This window comes from Podarcis vaucheri (assembly GCF_965113315.1).
Source record: "Podarcis vaucheri genome assembly, chromosome: 6".
Lineage (NCBI taxonomy): Eukaryota > Metazoa > Chordata > Lepidosauria > Squamata > Lacertidae > Podarcis > Podarcis vaucheri.
Window position 1 is genome coordinate 15,688,463 of NC_138764.1, and position 23,597 is coordinate 15,712,059.

The 23,597-nt window shown below is 43.6% G+C and overlaps 1 protein-coding gene and 1 long non-coding RNA gene across 4 annotated transcripts in view; both read left to right on the forward strand.

Annotated features, from left to right (window-relative positions):
* Positions 1 to 23,597, forward strand: part of LOC309533944 — a 339,411-nt gene that overhangs the window by 266,506 nt on the left and 49,308 nt on the right. The gene's annotated exons all lie outside the window — the stretch shown is intronic.
* PBX1 (PBX homeobox 1) overlaps positions 1 to 23,597 on the forward strand; it is a 225,216-nt gene that overhangs the window by 152,311 nt on the left and 49,308 nt on the right. For all 3 annotated transcript variants that reach the window (XM_082225536.1, XM_082225535.1, XM_082225537.1), the window contains exon 3: positions 21,000 to 21,244. In XM_082225536.1, the coding sequence (XP_082081662.1) occupies positions 21,000 to 21,244 (245 nt within the window). The remainder of the gene's footprint in view (positions 1 to 20,999; positions 21,245 to 23,597) is intronic.

The following is a 23,597-nucleotide window of genomic DNA, read 5'->3' on the forward strand; positions in this document are numbered from 1 at the left end:
ACAGGGCAACTCCTAATGCATCCCAGGCACACAGAACATTTTGCCAGGAATACTAAGGGGAGGGCTGTTAGCAACAGATTCACACTGCAGCAGAAATGATACCAATTGGATATCAGGACACAAGCACCCATACGCAACTAAATAATACCAATGTCATTTAACACTACAGGTGTTAATATTATTTGGTCATGCATGTACCCTGATCATAATTATTCTCATTGGTATACTGACAGTAATAACTATGATCTAATGAGAGGTGTTAATTATATTGTTGTAGTTAACTCCTCCTTGGTGGTAGACATGTACAAATGGTTATTCACCTATTTTAAGAAAATGATGTGTCTATCAGTGGTCATTTTTGAAATGCAATAGCCCATCATAGCTTATTTTGACATCAGTAAGGTCTCGGTCCCTGCAAGCCCAACATTGCTTTTTGAGCAGCGCTGCTTGCAGGGAGGACACTGGGAGCTGTTGTGTCTTTCTCGCATCCTTCTGGGTGCAGGCGGGGGGTGATCTGCTGCTGGTTGGACTGTAAAGACTGCACTTTATGTGGAAAGACTGCAGTCTTCTGCATAGTTACCTTGGGGTAAACTCCACTGAGCTCAGTAGTGTTCACTTCTGACTGCATCTGTTCATCTTGCAAAACACATGGAGCTTTAAGCAGAAGATCTTCAACAAGCTGAAATACAACAATTTTTTTTAAAAAAATGTTGACATTTAAACTGCTCACAGGTAGTAGGACAACAAAATGAAAGAAGTACCCAGCCTTTGCTGGACTTCTTTCTTGTGAATACCAGTTGCTTCTGAGAACCAGTTGCTGGAAACCACAGAAGGGGAGAAGGTTCAGGCATCTGGTTGGCCACTGTAAGAACAGGATGCTGGACTAGATGGGACATTGGTCTGATTGTAATATTGTAATATTTATTTAAATAGTCCCCAAAAAGGCTTCCATTCTTCCATAAAACAGTCATCGTTAAGTTCTCTTATTTTAGCTGTTTGTTTTGCTGATTCAGCATAGTCCATCACTTTGCTTATCCATTCTTCTTTGGTAGGAACTTCTTCGTCTTTCCACAGTGGAAATATTTTAAATCTGCTTTTGGTCTGCAATTGCCAAGTGGTCCCCTGTCCTTTCTGAGTCACTCACTGCCCAACCACCCTCTTGTTCCTTGCACAACATCCCTGCTTTGTGCAGAATCCTATGAATTAGACTGGCCCATCACTGGATGGGAGGTCCTTTGGGAATCCTGTTTTGTTTTGTTTTTAGCTCACTGAGCTCTCTGAAAGAAAGGTGGGAGAAAATTATAATTGTATGCTATATCATTATTACCTGTAGCACCAGGTAATGATATATAAATTATGTTTTATAATGAGTGCCAAACAGAGAGTTATTGATAACACTACAATTCAACTGTTGCAGACTCATGAAATGAAGGGAGACGGAGGCTGCCTACTGCAGGAGGGTGAACAAGGATCCCACGCAGTGCACAAAAAGCAAACCGATTGCATGCACTGCATTTCCTTTTCCCTCTGAGAAGCAAACATAATTTCACCTGAAGGAAGGACAAGGCTCTGGTGTACTTTTAATCTTATTTTACGTTTACAAGGACCAGATGGTTTGCTGGGGTATGATTTTGATCTGGTGCGCAGCAGGAGTTTTCTGCTCCCTTTTTTTCGGCCGCTGCCTGCTGATGTTGTAGGCTTTGCTTAACATAAGGCTGTCATCGTAAAAGAGGTAAAGCATATAAGAATGACCATCCGGCCAGCGACTGCCACATAGGGTCTCTGGTACCAGAGGCTGTTGGCTGTGACTACACTGCCAGCTAACAGCTCATCAGCTTGCCCCATGCGCTTTTAAAAAACACAACTCAGAGGTTACTCAAAGATGGGTATCCGTTGAAAGAAAATGGGGGAGGGACACGCACACCGACCATTAGGATCTGCTCGCTTCATGCATTTCATCTTTGTTTAAATGACAAAACCAATCAAAGTAGATTTGCTCAGGTACTTACAGATGTGGAAGTTATCCAATCCTTAACCCTAACCCTAACCCTAGGTATCTCTAGCTGTGTAAAAGCCACAAGCCCTCAGAGAGCACCAGTTTAAGCCAGGTGACTGTTTTTGCTTTTGTTTCAGTTGGTTGGTTAAACCTTACTTTGCATGGGACTGCACACATCCAGTATTGTTTGTACATCATGTCATTGATACCTCAGGAGAAGCTTAGCATGCCAGCACAATGTAATCCACCCAGTCCACAGATGCTAATAATGCAAGCAGAAGTACATGGTGGTGCACAGGAAACAAACACTTGCAAAGTGTTCCCTTCCCTCCAGCATTTAGAATTCAGATCTTTAGCGGCACAGATGAGACAGAGGTTGCATCTATAGATTATGTTAGCTAATAAACAATAATGGATTTATTCTCTATCAGTGTGCCTAAACATTTTTTAAACTCATTTACACAATTAGCCTTCGCCATCTGCAGCCAGTTCTTAAAGTGAATCACTGCCTCTCTGAAAAGAAAAATTTTCTTTAGGCGAGTCTCCCTAGGGAGAGAATTCCACAAACAGCAGAAATCTCCCATGCCAGCTGAGGGCAAGCAGATGTGTATACACAACGAGGGCTATCTTTTCTAGTCTCAGATGGTCGAAAGGAAAGTTGGTAGAATGGTTAATCTTGACATATCCCTTCAAATCTGCATGTTGTTATAACTTGCCACTAAATTATGCAATTGGTGTTCAGATGGCAGATTTGGAGTTTTTGAGGACCCACAGATGCCAACACCTTGCTTAATAGTATTCCTCTTATTGAAGAAAAACATCGTGACTTTGGTTTACTCCTGCTCCCACTTCCACCTCCTTGAGGTACAGTTACAGTCACAAGCATTTAATGCTTATTCAGGTGCGGTGAACCAAGCCGGCAAGTAACGGTTCAGCTAAAATACACTCAACAGTCAGACTCTGGTGCTCGGGGGGGGGGGTGCTTCATGGGGAAGCTACCAGTTCCTGTGAGGTTGTTCTTCCTTTTTTCTGCCCACCTGAGGATGTGTGTGCTGGCCTGTTGAAGGCTTGCACATTAGTGGGATGAAGCAGCCTGCAAAGGGAGATGCTTTCTAGCTCCGGGTGGCCTTAGGTACAGAGACAGGATGGATTGCATTTCACTGCTGCAGCTGCAGCCTGCTAATCCCTCTCTGGTTAGGAAAGGGGAACTGCTTCATTAGATAAAGCCTCTTGCAACCTGGTGTGGGCTCCATGCTGAGCAAGGGCTCTGTTTGCATTTGGAATTAGTCGGCTTGGAGTCCATCCTCCCCTACCTTGAGTAAACTCGCCAAGAGGTCAGGGGTGTCAAAACAACCCAAAGGCTTCAAGCAAAGATATCTGAGGTCAGGTCAGGGACACCTAAAGGAGACCCTCCCCTGCAAGCACAGGAGGAGGCCCTTAAATATTTGTTTTAGTTTCTTCAAGGGGAAAAGAAGTTGACAAGATAATAGGATCCTGACAGTTTCGACCTCCTGGCTCCCAGGAGTTTGGCAGCTGGGTCAGAGATCAGCAGCAAAGTAATATTGTAGGGTAATTAAGTTTCCAAGGTTTACTTGCTTGTTTAATTATTCTGAGAGTTGGAAGACAGCGAGGGAGGTCTCTCGCACCCGTGGTGGGATCTGCCGCTGTGCAATTTTCCTTTCCTACTTGGCTGTGGGTTTGGGTTTGTTTGTTTGTTTGTTTGTTTGTTTCTAAAGGGTTGTGGAGTTGGGCATTTTAAAATCTGAATATCTAGGAATGAAATCTAGACTAAAAAGTGGCTGCTATTTTTATTGTCCTATTCCTCCCTAGATGTGGCAATCCTTCCTAGCCACAATGAATTGGAAATATATTTTTTTTCATGTATAAGGTTTTTCATATGTAGGTTTGCAGTCATTTGCAGCTGCTTGACTCTGCACTGTCAGTTGCCTCCAGAACATTTTTTCCCAAACTGGTGCCCTGCAGATCTTGTTGGACCACAACTCTCATTATTCCTGGCCGCTGGCAATGCTATTAAGGGGGAAAGGCATCAAGTGGGCTTTCCTATATGTCGCTTGTGGTGATATCAGTGCAGCAGGGGAAGGAATTGTCCTAGGCAGGCAACAGTCTAAGGGTTCTCTGGCTGGAGTACTCTCTGCTTATGGGGCATGGGGAGGACCTGAAATGAAGCAGTGCATTCTGTACTTACATATTCATAAGCAGAGCAGCACCTTCATCTCATTCTCTCTGTTCCTCTGTTGTGAGTGATAGCAAGGAGACGACCAGAGGGACAGGGTGCTAGATGCAGCCTTGCTCCAAGTTTTCCAATATGCTGGCGCTCTATCTGGGTTCCCATTGGATGAAATGTCCAGGTTTTGTCTTATAATTCTGTAGTTGACAACAAACATATTTGCATTTGATGCAGCATAAGAACATCAGAAGAGCCCTGCTGGATCAGGATGAGGCACATTTGGTCCAGTATCCTGTTCCCACAATGGCCCGCCGGGTGCCTATGGGAACCACACAAGCAGGACCTAAGTACAACACCACTCTCCCAATTTGCAATTCCCAACAACTGGTATTCAGAGGCACGCTGCCTCCAACAATGGAGTAGCTTGATAGAATCATAGAATTGTAGAGATGGAAGGCACCCCAAGGGTTATCTAATCCAAACCTTCAACACAGGAATTTCAACTAAAACATCCCTGACAAAATGACCACCCAACCCTCCGCTTAAAACTCTCCAAGGAAGGAGAGTCCTCCATCTTCTAAGGGAGTTTGTTCCACTGTCAGAAAGTTCTTCCTGATGTTTAGTCAGAATCTCATTTCTTGTAATTTGAATCCATTGCTTCAGGTCCTATTCTCCAAGCAGCAGAAAATCTTCCATGTTGCAGCCCTTCAGATATTTAAAGATGGCTATCATATAGCCTCCCTGTTTCCTCTTTTCCAGGCTAACCATACCCAACTTCTTAAGTCTTGGTTTCCAGACCCTTGATCATCTTGGTTTCCTTCGCTGCACATGTTCCATCTTCTCAATCTCCTTCTTAAATTGTAATGCCCAGAAATGGACGCAGTACTCCAGGAGTGGTCTGACCAAGGCAGGATAGAGAAGTACTATTACTTCCCTTGATCAGGCACTATACTTCTCTTTTATTTTAGGCTGTTGATGAGGCCTAGAGCAACATTAGGTTGTTTTGGGGGGTTGCTGCTGTTGACTCATAAAATCATAGAATCTTACCCCGAGGATCATCTAGTCCTACCTCTTCTACTTCAGGGTCTTATTTGCAGGGTCTCATTTGCATGCACTTTGCAGGGTGCCCAGCTGCACTGTAAACAAAGTATTAAAGTTTTTTAAAGGGAATAATGGGAAGAGATCTGGGACCTAGTTACAAAAAAAAACAAGGGTACAGGGGCCCTAGGCCACCTCGTAGCTACACCCCTAATTCTGAGGCGTTTGTTTTCACACTGCAACTGTGTGCAAACCACCTTCACCACACTTAAGACTGTGTCCGGGTCTTCCACAGGGGTGAAAATGCCCTGTGGCCATGGTGATATTCTATTCTCTCCCAGCCCTAGGAGCATCTCATGCCAACCACCCTTCTGAATGAGAAATCCCTGATTTCTTTTGGTTGACGGTTGCAGGAAGCAGAGCAGTGCCACTATGGATGCAGTGTTAGTGCCTCTTCCTCCTCTGGGGTGCCTTGATTTTCCCAGCACATTTTAAGCACAGTGGAGGCAGGAAAAAGCCCTTTTGAAAATCACAGACTAATCACTCCATCTGCTCCCGTGCTGCTTCTTGGAGCTGCCTGCCAGGATTCGCTCCTCAGAAACTAAGTAGCACATTATTTTCGATAAGTTGCAATCATTTACTTGAAAAACTCCTACTTGTTTAAATATCCCTCTTGGGGTGGGGGGGGGAGGAAAGCTATATGGCAAGTTGAGAAGAGAACCCTCTCAACATAGATTGCAATTAGAATTCCGGCGTCGTGTTTGTTCTGTGTGCAAATTCATTTCATTTGCGTGGAATGGTTGCCGGGGAGCGGAGGGGCAGCTTGAGCAAAGTTCCTGTTCAAGATTTCTGTGTTTCTCTCAACAAATATTTCCAGGAGCTAGAAATAGGGAAAAAAGAAATCCTGCCAAGTAACAGAATCCTCACTTGGAGACATCAATTAAATCTGCTGTCCTGAATTTCAAGATCAAAACCACACATTTAATTAAAATAAATTCCTCATTTTATTACCTGTACTTCTGGATATACAAAGACATAGGGCGTTGGAAGGGAAAGTGAGGGTCATCTAATCTAAAGCCCTGCAATGCAGGAATCTCGACTAAAGTATCCATGACGTATGGCCATCTAACCCTCTGCTTTAGAGTCCACCACCTTTCAAAGGAGTCTGTTACACTGTCAAACAGCTTACTATCAAAATGCTCTTCCTGATGTTTCTTGAATCTCCTTTCTTGTAACTTGAAGCCACTGGTTTGAGTCATACCCTCCAGAGCAGCACTTTAGATATTTGAAGATGGCTATCCTATCTCCTCTCAGTCTCCTCTTTTCCAGGCTAAATATATCCTGCTCCTTCAGCCATTCCTCATAAGGCCTGGTTTCCAAACCCTTGACCATCTTGGTTGCCCTCCTCTGCACACATTCCAGCTTGTCAATCTCCTTCTTCAATTGTGGCACCCAGAACTGGTCACACTTCCCCAGGTGTGGCCTGACCAAGGCACAATAGAGCAGTACTATGACTTCCTTTGAATGGGCACTATATTACTGTTGAAGCAGCCTAGAATAACATTAGCTTTTTTTGCTGCTGCATCACACTATTGTCTCATTTGAAGCTTGTGGTTTACTGTGACCCAAGCCAGGTGTCCCCCATCTTATATTTGTGCAACTAGTTCTTCCTGCCTAAGTAGAGAACCTTACATTTGTCCCTATTGAAATTCATTAGTTTGGGCCCTGTTCTCCAATCTGCTAAGGTCATCTTGAATCCTGATTCTGTCTGCAGAATTGGCTACCCCTCCCAGTTTAGTGTCATCTGCAAATTTGATGAGCACCCCCTCAATTATTTCATCCAAGTCGCTTACAAAGACGTTGAACAACAACGGGCCCAGGTCAGAACCCTTCTGCACCTTACTTGTCACTTTTTTCCAGGATGGTGAGAAACCATTAATGAGCACTCTCTGGGTTTGGCCAGTCAACCAGCTACAAATCTACGTAGTAGTTACTCACATTTTATCACCTCTGCAGGAATATCATGAGGGATTTTGTCAAAACCCTTACTGAGATCAAGATAGACAATGTCCACTACATTCCCCTGATCCACCATATGTGTAACTCCATCAGAAAAGAAATGAGATTTGTCTGGCATGGTTTGTTTTTGAGAAATCCATACTGTGTCTTGGTAATCACAGCATCCTTTTCTGAGTGTTCACAGGCTGCCTGTTTAATTATCTATTCAAGGACCTTTTCTATTATTGATGTCAAGCTCACTGGTTGGTCACCTGGATCTTCTTTTTCTCCCTTTTTGAAAATGGGGACAACATTTCCCCACCTCTGGTCCACAGGGATCTCTCCTGTTCTCCAAGAATTCTCAAAGATATAGGCTCTGAGATTACATTCAAAAGTTCCTTGAGGACCCTTGAGTGCAGCTCATCAGGTCCTGGAGATCTGAATTCATTTAAGGTAGTTAAATGTCCCCTTACCACCACTTTTCCTATTTGGGGCTGCCACTCCCTCCTTCCATCCTTATTTCTGTTATCACCAGGCATTGCTTTCCTTTTGGGTAAAGACAAGAGGAAAAGTAGGTGTTGAACAGTTCCACCACCTCTCCTTCACCCAATATCATTTCTCCCTCTTCTCCACACAGAGGACCAATTACTTGCGTTTTCTCCCTCCTGCTTCAAACATAGCCAAATAAAGCTTTTAAATTGTTTTGGACCTCTCTTGACCCACCTGACCTCCCCACAACTGTTGGCTACTCTTCCTTCATGGTTTCCCCTTTCTTATACATACCCTTCTTAAATTTCAGCTCGTCTGTAAACTCCTTATGCAGCCACACTGGTTTCTTTAGATGCCTCCCACTTTTCTTTCTTGTTGCAATTGTCTGCATTTGTGTCAGCAATATCTCACCTTTAAGAAACTCCATCCATCTTGGACTCCCGTCTCTTTGAGTATTTCTGACCATGGGATTTCACCCCATAGTTCCTTAAGCTTTTTGAAATTAGCCTTCTTATAGTCCAGTGTGCATGTCTGACTCAACTCAGTTTTCCGTTGCCTGTATATAATGAAACCCCAAAAAAGCGATAACTTTCTCCCAAAGATCCCAGTACTTCCACTTGCATCAATCAGTTCCTCCATGTTGATGAGGACCAGGTACAAGAGAGATGATCCCACTGTTACTTTTTCCACATTCTGGGAAATGGCATTGCCAAAGCGGCAAGGGGCACAACCTCCCACTAGCCCATGATATTGATCTTTGCAGTCTTGGATCAAATAGGAATGGTGGGAAAGAAATTGCGTCATGGGATTTACAAAAGGAGGGCAAACCCAAATTCATGAAATATTCACACATTGCAGCTCGATTAAGACTTTCCCAAGAACCCTGGAAACTGTAGTCTTGTGAGGAGGGCAAATAATCTCTAAGTGAGACTACGCCCTCACCAAACTTCAGGTCCCAGGATTCTTTGGAGTTAAACCAGGTTTAAGCCAATACAATCTTGTAGTGTAGGTGTAATCTCACATATTCAAAAATCTGAGCAAGAAGCCAGAAGTAAATGCATGCATAATGAAGGGGCAACTGAACAATCAACTGCACAGCAGTAGCAGATCTTTACTGCACTTACAATGGATGCCTTGCTGCTCTGCCACCTTGATTTCATAGCACTTCTGTTCCCAAGCGCCCAGGAACATTCTCAACACATAACAAATTGTCTGTAGTTATTATTATTTTTATTATGGGGTTTGTTGGTTGTTAGGCAATTGGTTAGGTATGAGATGAAGATGTAATGGCTTCAGGTGTTACAAAGCGTTCAAGCAAGGATGGCTAGAAGAGCAGTCATTTCCCATTGTGGCTTCTCGGAAGAAGGGGGATCTCTCCTGACTCTCAGAAAGGCAAATGAGGTCGAGAGGCCAGACATACAGACTATCAAGGGATGTGATATTACCCTAAACAATTATGTAGTCAGTTATCAGTTATTGTTTATCATTTCTGTAACACATCTCAGTAAATAACTACTTTGCCGTTCTCTTCTTTTGCTTTGGTTTGTCTTCCTAGTAAGTGCTCAACTGCTCAAACTCAGCAGCCCTTTTTCTTTCTCTGACCTGTCTTGGGACAGGTAGATTATGTCCCGGTTGCTCATTCTGCAGATTGACAGAAAACAGCTCTTTGAGCCAGCTGGCAGGTGGGATGCTAATGCACTCAGCGGCTGACTCCATCAGCTCTGGAGACCTGCCCATGCCCTCCTATCAGGGATTCTAGTTCACTGGGTCAGGGCTGGATTCTTTGCTAATGAATTCCAAATGATGTATTTCGTTTCTTTGCTTTTGTCGGTAAGCAGGAAAACATCTAGATTCTTTTATTGGATTTTCATTCTTTTTATCTGAGTCCTGTAGTGATCGTACAAAATTCAACATTGTCAAACCACTAAAATGCTGGAACCTTTTGAGAGGGGACTAGCTGTTCAGTTAAACTTTGTACTATTTAGAATTTCCACTCATAGAATCATAAAATTCTGCCTACAATGCAGAAATCTTAACTAAAGCATTCATGACAGATGGCCATCCAATCTCTGCCTAAAAACCTCCAAGGAAGCAGAGTCCACCACCTTCCAAGGAATTTGTTCCATTGTCAAACAGCTCTTACCATCAGAAAGTTATTCCTGATATTTAGTTATTTATTTTTATTTTTATTTATTTATATACCTCCCACCATCTGAGGATCTCAGGGTGGTTCACAAGATCCCTTTTCTTGTAACTTATCCCCGTGGTTCACATCCTACCCTGTGGAGCAGGAGAAAGCAAGCTTGCTCCATCTTCCCTATGACAGCCCTTTAGATATCTGAATATGGCCATGATATCTCCCCATTAGTCTCCTCTTTTCCAGGCTAAACATACCCAACCCGCTCACCTTTCCAGACCCTTGATCATCTTGGTCGCCACCCTCTGCACATGTTCCAGCTTCTCAGCCTTTTTAAATTGCGGCACCTATAACTGAAGACAGTTGTCCAAGGCAGAATTGTGGTCAGACCAAGGCAGAATAGTGCACTATCATTTCCCATGGTCAGGCACTATATTTCTGTTCATGCAGTCTAGAATAGCATTAGCTTTTTTTTGCTGCTGCACCATACTGTTGACTCATGTGAAGCTTTTGGTCTACTAAGACCAGGATCCTTTCCACACGTGCTACTGGCAAGCCATGTGTTCCCTATCTTTTATTTGTGCAGCAGGTTCTTCCTGCCCGAGTGTCGAACTTTACATGTACCCATATTGAAATTCATTTTGTTAGTTTTGGCCCTGTTCTCCAATCTGTCAGTCATACTGAAGCCTGATTTTGTGTTCTGCGGCATTAACTACCCTCCCAGTTTGATGTCATCTGCGAATCTGATGAGCATCCCCTGAATTCCTTCATCCAAGTCTTTTAGAAAGACACTGAACAACAATGGGCCCAGGACAGAACCTTGCGGCACCCCACTTGTCACTTTTTTCCAGGATGATGAGAAACCATTAGTGAGCACTTTTGGGGTTTGGTCAGTCAACCAGCTACAAATCCATTTAACAAGTAACCTAATCCAGCCCACATTTTACTAGCTTCTCTGCAGGAATAGCCTGAGGGACTTTGTCAAAATCCTTACTGAGATCAAGATAAACAATTTCCACTGCATTCCCCTGATCCACCAAGCTTGTAACACCATAAAAAAAGAAATGGAATTTGTCTGGTATGACTTACAGTGGTGCCTCACAAGACGAAAAGAATCCATTCTGTGATTCTCTTCGTCTAACGGTTTTTTCGTCTTGCGAAGCAAGCCCATTGACGGAATAGCGGATTAGCGCTATTAGCGGCTTTTAGCGGCTTATCGGATCAGCTGATAAGTGGCTTAGCGGCTTAGAAAAGGGGGGGGAACCCAGCAGGAACTCGCAAGACATTTTTGTCTTGCGAAGCAAGCCCATAGGAGATTCGTTTTGCGAAGCACCTCCAAAACAGAAAACCCTTTCGTCTAGCGAGTTTTCTGTCTTGCGAGGCATTCGTCTTGCCGGGCACCACTGTATTTTTGAGAAACCCATGCTTGGTCTTGGTAATCACAGCATCCTATTCTAAGTGCTCGCAGACTGACTATTTAAGAACCTTTCCTGGTATTGATGTCAAGCTGGCCAGTCGGTAGCCACCTGGATCTCCCCCCCCCCTTTTCTTTTTTTAAGATGGGGACAACATTTGCCTGCCTTCAGCCCATAGGGACCTCACATGTTCACTCACATGATTCCTTGGAGGCAAAGGGATGAGACTTGCAAAATGCTTATCATGAATATAAAGGCAGGAACACAGCCATGCAGGTCTCCTTTGCTATTCACTATAAGCAATGTCCTTCCTTAACAGGCTTCCTAGGAGTAGGTCCCACCCATTGGACATGCTGAATACTACTCCAGCACTCGGGGCTTCTACGTATCAGCTTCCAGTAATGGTGGGGGAAAGTCCCCCAGTGAGCTTGTTAAAGGCCATACTATTTTCCAGCGTTCAGAAAAAACTTGATTATTTCTGTGCCCAATCTCAATAAGGTCATCAGGAGTAAATCGGGATCCATTCCCTCCCTCCCCCCCTTTTTGGCAGGAGAGTATCAGATGTAGGAGAGGAGAAGACTGTAGGGAGATTGCCCTCTCTTCTTTTTATCTTTGCTTCTGTTGTGGCAACAGCAGCCCTGGAAAGTAGAGGGCGAGGGATGAAGACTTGGAGGGATAGTTTAAATTAATCAGTAGCTCAAATGTTAATCCAAGATGAAGAAAAACTTTCAGTATATACATCTATACAGTGTGTGTGTGAGAGAGAGAGTGAGAGTGAGGGTGTATGTGAACACAAAGACACACATATAAATACATGCAAACAGACACATAGGTTGTAGGAAGGAATCTTGGGCTTATGCATTCACACCGTTTTATGCTTGTAAAAAGTCCTGGACGACCCAGGTGCTTGTCCCGCCACTGTGCACCCCATTTTGCCTAGAGTGAGGGGCAATGTAAGCCTGAGAGTTGCTCCGGTACTTCACAATAGGTGAACCCTTTTCACTAGAAAAGCATCTGCAGGCTGAAAATTGCACATGGATGCTTTCCCCCAACAGAGAAGGGCTTGAGGTCAAGGCAAAATACAGACCTGGAGTGGAGAGAAAGAGGAATTCAGAGAGATCCATACTCCTACATGGACCCATAGCTCTTTTGAATAGGGTTAAAAGAGGCAGCTCTTTGTCCCTGGATAGAACGAGTGAGCTAATTCTGACTTTGCCCAAGAAGACTGACTCCGGAGTTCCTCTTATGTTTCCATGACACAGTTGGATAAGAAGCAGTTGGATATTGTGTCTGGGAACAAGGAGTGTGCTCTCTTCATGTTGTTTTTTATTATTACAATTATTTGTTCTTGAAGGTGTGCCGCTCCTTTGTGAAGAAAGAGTACCCTCTAGTGGATGTCTGAATGGCCAGCAGATTTTCAGAGCTATCTATGTCTGTCTTCCTGATTCTTTAATTTGTGTCCTTTTCTCTCTCCCCCCTGCCCCCCCGCCTTAAATATTGAGTAATAAACGGGCACGCTATAGAGTTAACTTTAGGCAAGAAGAGACAGTGTGAAATGTTTAAGTGTTTACAGCACCTCTCTTGCAATGCTGCGTACAGACCGAAAATAACATGAAATTGTGCTATTATTTCTAATATCTTTTCAATTTTAACTCTTTCTGGAATTTGCCAAACAGACACTTTGGGGTGCTGTAAACCAGAAGAAACAAGATAGGGGGAAGTCTGGTACCGGTCAGGTTGCCTGTGTGTTGCTTATGTAGTGCGTTGCTGTGCGGAAGAAAGGCGGGTTGTACTCCGATCAGGATGCTGAGCTCTGTGTGAAGAAATTACTCATAGGTCGCCATCAGCGTAACAGCTTTCTGGACTGTCACATCAGTGCTGTGCTAACCCAGAAGCACAGGAAGAACCCCCCCCCCACCAGTAAACAAGAATATCTTTCTTACATTGAGGTTTTTTGCTTGTTACCACGTTATGTGGTTTTGCGTTTTTGTATTGTAAACTGCCCTGCGATCCTCGGATGAAAAGCGGTATAGAAATTGAATAAAAAAACAACTACCGTAAGTTGGAAAGCTGACCTTTGGTGGATTCCCTTCTGTTAGGTGGACTGTTACATTCAGAAAGATCTTGGGACTTGGAAGCCACAGACTTTGTCCTGCACACATCACTTATTTGCCTTTTCCAAGATTGCACCACAAGACAAAATCACTGTTGTATTTGTAAGCACTTCTTCTAGATGGCCAGATTGGACCCTTTCTCTTAAGCAGGTGCCTATAAATGGGGAAAGCACTTAAAAAAAAAAAAAGCTTTCAGCATTTTGGAGCTAAAAGGCATGCTTAGGTAAATTCAAATTAGTTCTGTGAACAAAAAAAGAAGTGACAACTCAAGTCAGAAGCACACACGTAGTAGGAATCTGTTGTTTTGCTAAACTTACACCGCTTTGTACTAGCTGCGGTTCCAGCTATGTAAATGAAACATCCTCCAAATTGTCAGTTCAACAGCACTGTGCTTTGCTAAATGGCTTCCTGTTTCTACAAAATGTGTGTTATTATGCCCTACTATTATATATGTATAAAACTATATATTAGCAAACCCAAACTAGATTATCATAATGCTGTTCCATCTGAATGCGTACCTAATAGCATGGCATAATAGCATTTTCTCTATGTGAGTGTGTAAAGATTCATGTTATTTTCACAACTGTCATTTCCATCATTCTACTCCTTCCTGAAGTTCCAGGCTGGAGTTTTGCTGTCTCTGGAGGCTGCCAGCTGTGCGTTCGTGCCTTACCCTTTTAACTAACACTGTACATTTCAGGCAGAGTGGGGAAAGGACTGGGCAAGGGAGGCAGATGTCAATGAAAAGGGGCCTGATGATACGCAGTTGATGTGGCTGTTGTATTAGGAAATGGATTGTCTAAGATGAGTGTTAGATCTGTGGCGTTGTAGGTGGAGCTAATTATATTAAAGAGAGGTAAAGAAGAGCTTTAAAATATTCCCTTTGTCCTCAGTCCCCATGTAGGACTTTCAGAAATAAATGCTTGGACACATTGGCCTTCTCAACACCTTTCCAACTGCATTATTACCCAAAGAATGTGTGTAATCATAATGAAAAGGATAATGTAGGATATGCAGGATTTACTTATGCAGAGAGTGGCTGGGGAAACCCAGTCGGATGGGCAGGGTATAAATAAATAATAATAATAATAATAATAATAATAATAATAATAATAATAATAATTATCATCATCATCATCATCACCATCATCATCATCTATAAAGAGGCATGTCATATGTGTCCAATAAGTGTTTGTTTTGCATGGGTTAAAGATATATTGCTCAGTAATAATACTTAGGTTTCCCCATCTTGAACTGTTTTGCAAAGATAAATTCATCGTGTTTTTGTATAGACACATGGTAGTTCAGACACTGATTACTTAGATTTTTTTTATATGGACAGTATCTCCCTTCTGAAGCCTACTCCCACTTTAGTGTGATTTTTCGGCAAATGCTCTTTATGAGACAAGCAGGCATCCGATCTCTTTCACGTTTTAATCCTTAGTCTCTCTCCTGTTTTCTTTCCCCATTTCTTCAAAAGGTTTGTAGCAGGGTTCACAGGGTGTGTGGTGGACAGGGAAGAGTAATCTTTCGCATTGTTATTGCTCCTTTACATCCTATTTAGAGTGTGCACAGGGTGAGCTTTCATTCTAGTACCCTGATCCCAAATATTGGTTGTCATTATTTGCATCAGTATTTGCATGCCAGATCCATTCAAGTCTGGGAGCAATAATGGGCCAGAGACAAGAGTTAAATATGGCTACCACCTTATTGGTAAATCCCTGTTTTGGTGTGGCCTTGGGCAAGTATCTCTCAAACAGCCTAGCTGGGGAAGTATCATGGATTGGCTGGGTGCAGAGAGTGTTGGGAGGCACCAGTTGGAGAACCCCCAAGGGAGCACCCATGGGAAGACGGCTCAGAGCCAGGGAATGGGTGGTGGAAAGGTCATATGCAAGGGAAGTTACAGGACTTAGTGAGCAGGGTGAGTCGGGGGCAGAGGGCAGTTCAGACTCTGAGGCAGGTCATTGTACCGGTATTATAAATAGGAGTCAAAATCCAAAGAAGTGCTTGAGACAGTTCACACCAAGGCCTTAGGCATTTCCCTTCCTCTGAACAGATGGAGTTCATGTCGAATTCAATATTGCTTTTGAAATCCCCCTGAGTTTCAATAGTAACTTTCTGTATGAAAGAGGGTAAGGGGAGGACAACCGCTCCAGTGAAACAAATATAAAGCCTCTTGTCCCCAATATATTATGAATTCATTAACATTATACATTTGACTAGAGTGCTCTTCTGGTTTTTTGCATTGTCATTCATTGATTTTGCTTTGTTTGCTGCCGGGCTTCACAAACTGCAGTGCACAATCACACACACTAAAATGGCATAAAGTTGAGGCATGAATCCTAGATTGCAGCAGCCCTTATTCATTAGATTTTTCACATTTATCTTTGAATCTCAACGTGGTCATCTAACTAATATCTTCTATATGCCTGGCAGCATTGCTTTATCGTTGCTTTTTGCTTTATTGTCATTGCTTTTTATTTTTATTTCACGTTACCTTTCCTGTGTCGGTTTTGAGTTGCCCTCGCATAAGTGAAATTTAATCGCACAAAAAATGCTCAAATCTTTGAAAGGATTTTTGACTTGACCACTATCGCTTTGAAGCAATTTAAGGTATTTAATTTTTGAGTTCTGGAATGCTTCCCCCACAGACACCTTTAAATGTGCTTTCTGCCAAAAGTAATTTAATTATTCAGATTTTCTCACAGGACCTGGGGAAATAGTTCTTTGAAGCGATCTCATGATTGTGAAAGTGCTGCATTGAAATCAGTTGTCTCCATTGCTTTTCTGAGAGTGATCGGTGAGCCAGGGGTATTGAGGTTTAAACCAGAGTGCTTAGCCTTGAAAGACTGGCATGTGGGCCTCTGCTGCGACTGCTCTACCTTGGCGGTTGGCTTGCATTGCTCTTTCCTTCCTATACACCAGCTGTTAGCTTCTTGTAACCCCTGTGAGATTGAAGTTGTACTGGACCAGTCTGAACTACTTTTGCGCTGAAAATTTCTGTTGTGTCTTTTCAACAATTCTGCACCAGTTCAATGCCCCCTCCCCAAGGAGAGGATTAATCTTTGAGGAATTGGTAAACGCTGATAATTTTATTTTATTTTTTAATCAACAAGTGCTTGCTCTTACTTTAACCAAATGAGCATCTGACTCGAAGCTGGAATCAGCTGTGCATTTTCATTTGGCTCATAGAACCTCTGTTGACGATAAATAAGAGATCCGGCTGAGATGAAAATCTCCCCACACGGTGGTGGACCATTCCCCATCCACCCCATCCCCTATAGGGTGGAGGGTATTCAACAGCACTCAAGAAATGGGCAAAGTCTAAGAATTTTCAAAGTGCTGGTGCTTACCTTTAAATTTGATGTGGCCAGAGATCTTTCTTTCCTTTGCCTTCTTTCTTACATTGAAAAAAAGAAAGGCTTACCACAGCTTCAAGCTGTTTTATGAAACAGCATTGATGTAGTACCCAATGGGGACAGCCGTCTTTCCACTTGCCCAAGAATGTCCCTGGGAATTATTCTACGTCATGATGACATAGGGTCATTCTCAGGGGCATTCTGCTGAAAGCAGCCAAGCTGAAACATGGCTTATTTGGGGGAGAAGAAAGAATGTGGTTTTCGTCACCAACAGTGTCTCTGATAGTTGGCCTTTGGCTGAAGGTATTGTGTGTGTTTTCTGATGGTATAGCATACAAAGTTGGCATTCTGACAGCACAGCAACACACCAACCAGAAGTATAAAATTGCTCTGATAAAGCAGTGAAACTCAGTTACTGTTTATCCTGCTCTGCTGGGGAGGTGGTAGCAATTCCCAGAGCCTCTTCAGGCCAGACCCTGCCCATCTCCCAGCTGGGGCTGCCAGCTGAGCTTTGGAAGATGTTGTCTCAGCAAATGACCAGGGTCATTTGAAGGCTTAAGAAGACTGGTAAGGCCTTCTCTTCTGGTGGCTCCATCCTCATGGGAGAGCTGCCTACAACCCTTCAAGAGCTCATAACTTATTCTGCAGTCGCATGCTCCAGCACAGCCATGGAACAGGGGTAGCTACATGGGAGTCACCCCCAAAATCTAAGCATGACAAAAGAGCTGCATCTTCAGGCTGAGATGGTAGTAGAATGGCGAGGGTGTCCCATCAGAGGGGTGACTACGAGTCATCTGATGATGATGATGATGATGATGATGATGATTTTATTATTTGTACCGTGCCCATCCGGCCGTGTTTCCCCAGCCACTCTGGGTGGCTTACAGCACAAAAAAATTAAAACATTTGTCAGGGGTTCAGAAGCAGAGACGCAGAGAAGGGTGGAAACAGAGAGCGAGGGGGAGGAAGCCGAAGGGAGAATGAGTGATGATGACGACCCGAGATCTCCAAGCCTAAGCAGTGAGTCAGAGGACTCCCAAAAGGGAGCCCCAGTGAGCAGAGCAAGGGGGGGATCCGGGGGGACACCCCAGGAGGAAGGGAACAGAGGAGATTCAGAGAGCAGCAGCTGGAAGTCGGGACCCACGCTCATAACTGAGGGCGGCAGCAGCTGGAAGTCGGGACCCACGCTCAAGACTGAGAGCAGCAGGGAGGAAGGTAGCCAGGCATCGGGTTCCGGAGGCTGTCAGCAGGAGGGAGGGCACGAGTCAGGGGTGGTCACGCCCTCCTCAGAGAGCGAGGCAACGGTTAAGAGGAAAGTAGAGAGTTGGGCGCGCGCGCCAAGTTCAAATGCAGCGGAAGCTGGAGCAGTAAGCAGCCCGGAGAGTGAACCAGGTCCTAAAGCCCGCCGCAAGGAGGCAGAAGGATCAGGGGGGTCAGCGTCAGAGGAGAGTAGAAGGGAGGAGGCCCAGGGGGGCAGAAGGACCCAGAGACGTAGGGAGAGGCGAAGGAGGTGGAGCAAGGCTAGGGTATTAAGCTGGTGTGCAAGAGGCGGGGACTCAGACGGGTCTTCGCCGACCTAGAGCAGAAGGTGTAGAGCTGCACGCTGCAGTTCGGAAATGAAACCTGTAACTCAATAAAGACTCTTTTAAAGTGGACGCTGTGTGGCGTGGTCCTATGTGAGCTGGGACCTGGTAGCAGCTCTGACAACATTAAACATTAAAAATCCCCCAATACAGGGCTGCCTTCAGATGTCTTCTAAAAGTCAGATAGTTGTTTATTTCCTTGACATGTGATGGGAGGGCGTTCCACAGGGCAGGGCATTCCACAGGGAGGGCGTTCCACAGGGCAGGCACCGAGAAGGCCCTCTGCCTGATTCCCTGTGACCTCACTTCTCGCAGTGAGGAAACCGCCAGAAGGCCCTCAGAGCTGGACCTCAGAGAGATACTAGGACCCGGCTGCAGGGGACTTGACACAACTTTAATTCGATTAATTTACCAGCAACAGTTCCTTTGTGTTTATCTTTGATGTCTCCTTGGAGAGGTATGAAAGAAAGGTGTTTAAAACAGAAACTGTAAAAAAAACCACAACGAAACAAAAACACACACACAATCTCAATTGACTGTATTGAACAGAAGTCAAAATTCTGCTTAGTGCTAATTTTCTGTTTTTATGACAGTAGAATGCAACCATTCAATGGTCAGATATGTTAGGAATGGGCAGATGCATGACACTCTTCCAAAACTGAACAACCAACAAGAAGCGGATTGCAAAAAATTGGGAATGGTTTTCATAATTCACTCCGCAGCACTTCGCTGCCTGCACCTCAGGCTGTCTGAAGTTGTATCAGATGCAGGGAAGAGAGTGGTGGATTGCTGTTTTACAAAAACAAAGATGTCACTTCAAGGCAGAGTGTGTATCAAGCAATTGTCCTGATTTTTCACAAAAGTTATGCGTAGGTTATGTGACGTTGCTGTCAAGTAAGTAGTTGCTGTTCTGCACCTTCTGTTGTAGATTTCCATCGCTTTTCTTACTTCAAAAAGTCTGCCTTTTTAAAATTTAAAAAGTGCATTAGCTATTTCAATTTACCAGCGGGTTGTGAAAGTGCACTTTTATGGTTGTGCAGTTCCAAATGTGTGAGAGAGCCGTACAACAGTGTGACAGTCTGCACTTGTGGGCACTAGGAGAGAGAGAGAGAGAGAGAGAGAGAGAGAGGATGTAGAGCTGTGCTGATTCAGATCTAGTTACTGACTGTTCTCACCTTGATCACCATACGTTTGTGCAACCCTTGGAAATCTGAACATAAACTACTGCTCCATAATTATTTTATAACTGGGCTGCCTGCTTTGAAAATACAGCACTGAGCCTTCTTTGCCATAAATGCAGAGCATGTGTAAACAGTCTTCTTGTCTGGTCTTATCATGTGAAGAACATGATGCCCCCAATAACTAAGTGTCCCCTCGAATTGGCCTCACATCCACCTTCCCTGTCACAGCCTCATGTGGCTGACCTGCAAAAGCTGCATATGTGACCGGAATTGGCAACAGCCTACAGGGTCTGGCCAGCCGCACACACAAGGGCATGGCATTTTACTTATTTACTATTTGAATGCACTGGCTGTAGCTTAACTCTTGTTGTGCCAATTGTAGATGGTTTTGCTTGCGCCAAAGTGGTGGTTGCTGACCGAATGTTGCCGTTTATCTGTAGTGCAGGCATGTCTAGCTGTGGGTCACTGTGAGGGGAGCAGCCATCCCCTTCCCCACCCTGTAAATTGCTTTACCCCTTTTAGGTCTCCATTTCTTGCACCCTCCCAAAAATAGCTTCTTTCTCCCAAAAACTATTCTGAAGTGAAGTGAAGAATTTCATTTTAAAATAAAGTAAATGCCTTTTAAAGACAATATTATGTATGTTTGTTTGGTTGGTTGGTTGGTCATTGGTTTGGTCAGTAGACAGAACTATTGCCCTCCTTCAGATGGCCAGGCTTTGTCTAGAGACTTCTAGTTGCTGACAACTTTCAGATGGTTTCCCTGCACCAGAGAACAGCAAAATAATATAATTTATCATTTTTGTGCCTAACTATTAAGCCATATTCATAAAGGAAGATATTTTATTAAAATTATTTGGTACCCTGATCTTCAGCCTTTTATAACAATTTATGAGAAACAACAGCAGAAAACAATAAAATACATAAATATTGTTAAGGCAGACAAAGCAGCAGTGTACTGTACATCCTTTTAAAAAGTATATAGTGCAATAAAAAACACCTTGATATATGAGAAAAATAACAATGAGAAGAAACACTTTAGAAACCAGCAGTAATTTAAAAGTGGGCAACAAATTGGAAGAGTAAAATAAATACTAAAAACAACCGGAAACAACAAAAAGTCTTCAGCAAGTGTCTGAAGGCTAAAAGAGATGGGGAGAAAATTTAACAAAAGTTCATTACTTGGTGCTGAATGACATCAGCTCAATGCCAGTTGAATCTCCCTGAGAAGAAAACTCCAAAGCTGGGGTTGCCACCATCAAAACAGCCCTTCCTACGGTCGCCACCCACCTTCCGGTCAAAGTTGGGGATACACAGAGAAGGATCTCTGATGATGACGATACTCAGAAGGGTCCACACAGGAAAGGGCAGTCCTTTGTAGGACTGTAGAGGTTTATATCTTCATATGCAGACACTCATTGGAGCCTACTCCTAGATACCTAGGAAGCGGTTGCTATCATTCCATGTTTTAATCTATGCATTTCACTTTTGTGCTTTCTCACAGTGTTGAGTATTCGAGGGGCTCAGGAGGAGGAACCAACAGACCCCCAGCTAATGCGACTGGACAACATGCTTTTAGCAGAAGGGGTAGCAGGCCCTGAAAAAGGAGGGGGTTCAGCCGCTGCGGCTGCCGCAGCCGCAGCTTCTGGGGGTGCCGGCTCGGACAATTCTGTGGAGCATTCGGACTACAGAGCAAAACTATCTCAAATTCGACAGATCTACCACACTGAGTTGGAGAAATACGAGCAGGTACTAATCTTGTGCGTGGCAGTTTCCCATACCACAGTAGAAGCCAACATAAAATGTTGGACTGCACACAGAAAAATCCATGGTCCTATGGATAAGGTGCTGGATCTGGGTTCGAATTCCACCTTATCCTTGTTCTCAGAGTTTATGCACTCAGCAGAATAAAGCAGCAAAGCCATTTTTAGAACAGTACCACTTCATGATGCAGGTGGAAGAGTTTCATACATGGGTAGGCAAACTAAGGCCCAGGGGACCGGATCCGGCCCAATCGCCTTCTCAATCCGGCCCGCAGATGGTGCAGGAATCAGCGTGTTTTTACATGAGTAGAACGTGTCCTTTTATTTAAAATGCATCTCTGGGTTATTTGTGGGGCATAGGAATTTGTTCATTATTTCCCCCCCCCAAAATATAGTCCGGCCCTCCAAAAGGTCTGAGGGACAGTGGACCGGCCCCCTGCTGAAAAAGTTTGCTGACCCCTGGTTTCATAGATCCAAATTGGGATGCTCTCTATAAACAAAGCTTAATATAGAAAAATAACATTTTTGGGAGGACTGGTTTGTTATTTTTTTTATTTATCAAATTTCTATCCTGCCCTTCCTCTCCAAGGACTTGGCTGAATCCTTTTTCTGGAAATGCTGGTTTTCAACATGCAGGGGGATTTGTTTGTGGAGAGCATTCCTACAGGCTGCCTCCTCGACTAGATCCTAAAATTATGCATGCCAGGAAAAGCTTTGCGGCTAATCATGATAACACATCTCTCACAGGACTACTCTGATGTTGGATTTGGTGGTGAAGGATTCTTAAGACAAGCTGTATATGCAAATAATGTTTAGAGAGTTCACATCCCATTAACATTACTCAGTTCCTGCAATGCCGGAATCTCAACTAAAGCATCCATGGCAGATGGACGTCCAATCTCTGCTTAAAAACCTCTAAGGATGCTTCATATAAGATTCCGGCAATGCAGAGAATTGGACTAGATGACCCTTAGGTCCCTTCCAACTCTGCAATTCTATTATTTCCTTTCAGTCTCCTCCTTCCCAGGCTAAACATACCCAACTCCCTCAACCGGTCTTCATAAGGCTTGGCTTACAGACCCTTGATCATCCTAGTTGCCCTCCTCTGCACACGTTCCAGCTTGTCAACATCCTTCTTAAATTGTGGCTCCCAGAATTGGACACAATATTCCAGGTGTGGTCTGACCAAGGCAGAATTGAGTGGGACTATGACTTCCCTTGATCAGGACACGAAGCTTTTGTTGATGCAGCCTAGAATAGCCTGAGCTTTTGTAGAAATGACTTAACATATGGCAGAGGCCATATCCACTCAATACATTTAAAGCACATGACTTTCCCCAAAGAATGCTGGTTACTGTTGTTTGTTAAGCATGCTGGGAATTGTAGCTCTGTTCCCATGATTCTTTGGGGGAAGCCATGAAAATGCTATGAATGTACTCTAAATGTATGGTATAGATGTGGCCGTCAGAGTAATATACACAATTCTTTTCTACAATGAACCTCTAGGAAATTTTTGTGGAACTTCTTACTCCAACATGTGAACTCCTTGCAGCCTTTTGTGAATTAATCTTAATACATTGTGATGTACAGAACTGTTAAATCCTGAACTGCGGCTGGGAGCGGCAGGATCAGCATGAGTTCTTCCCCACTTCCTTAGCCTCCAGATCTCAGAGAAGCAGAGAAGTTATCAAAATACTGTAATATCTGAATAGTACCTGAACATTCCCTTTGCAGTTTTGTCTAATATTTATAGGTGACAAACTCATAGTTCCTGAAAGATTGATTTAAAGGTTTAAAGTACTAAATAATACATTTCTGTATTTAGAAGCTAGAAAAGTTGTGCAGTGATTCTAGTACAACACAACCCGATCTAGTGGGTTGGAGGTTTTTTTACAGACAAGGATATTCAATGCACACGCCTACTCTCCATATCACAGAAATCCATGTGCGTAAGGGATTTCCATAAATTCTTTTGTGCATAAGACACTGAACAGGGGCAGCATTCCTGAATTTTCTCTGGCAAAGATCACCTTCAAGCTGGTTTCATCTTTTTCCATCTCAGCTGATTTTTTAAAAGGATTCCCAAGATGAATTGTAGCATTTACAAGACCTATTCACTGCACCAAAGATATGCCCCAAAGCCACTGTTGTCACTTTATATTTTTAAAACGCTAATGAATTGACTAGACAGGAAAAACTCCCTCCTCTATTGAGAGTGGGTTTCTTTTAGATTTCCCTCCTTTTTCTGGAAATGCCAGGATATTCACTAAAAATGCCCTCTAAGGGTGGAATTCAGTGTTGTGCTATGATGAACATTCCATTTGCACAAGCATTTCATC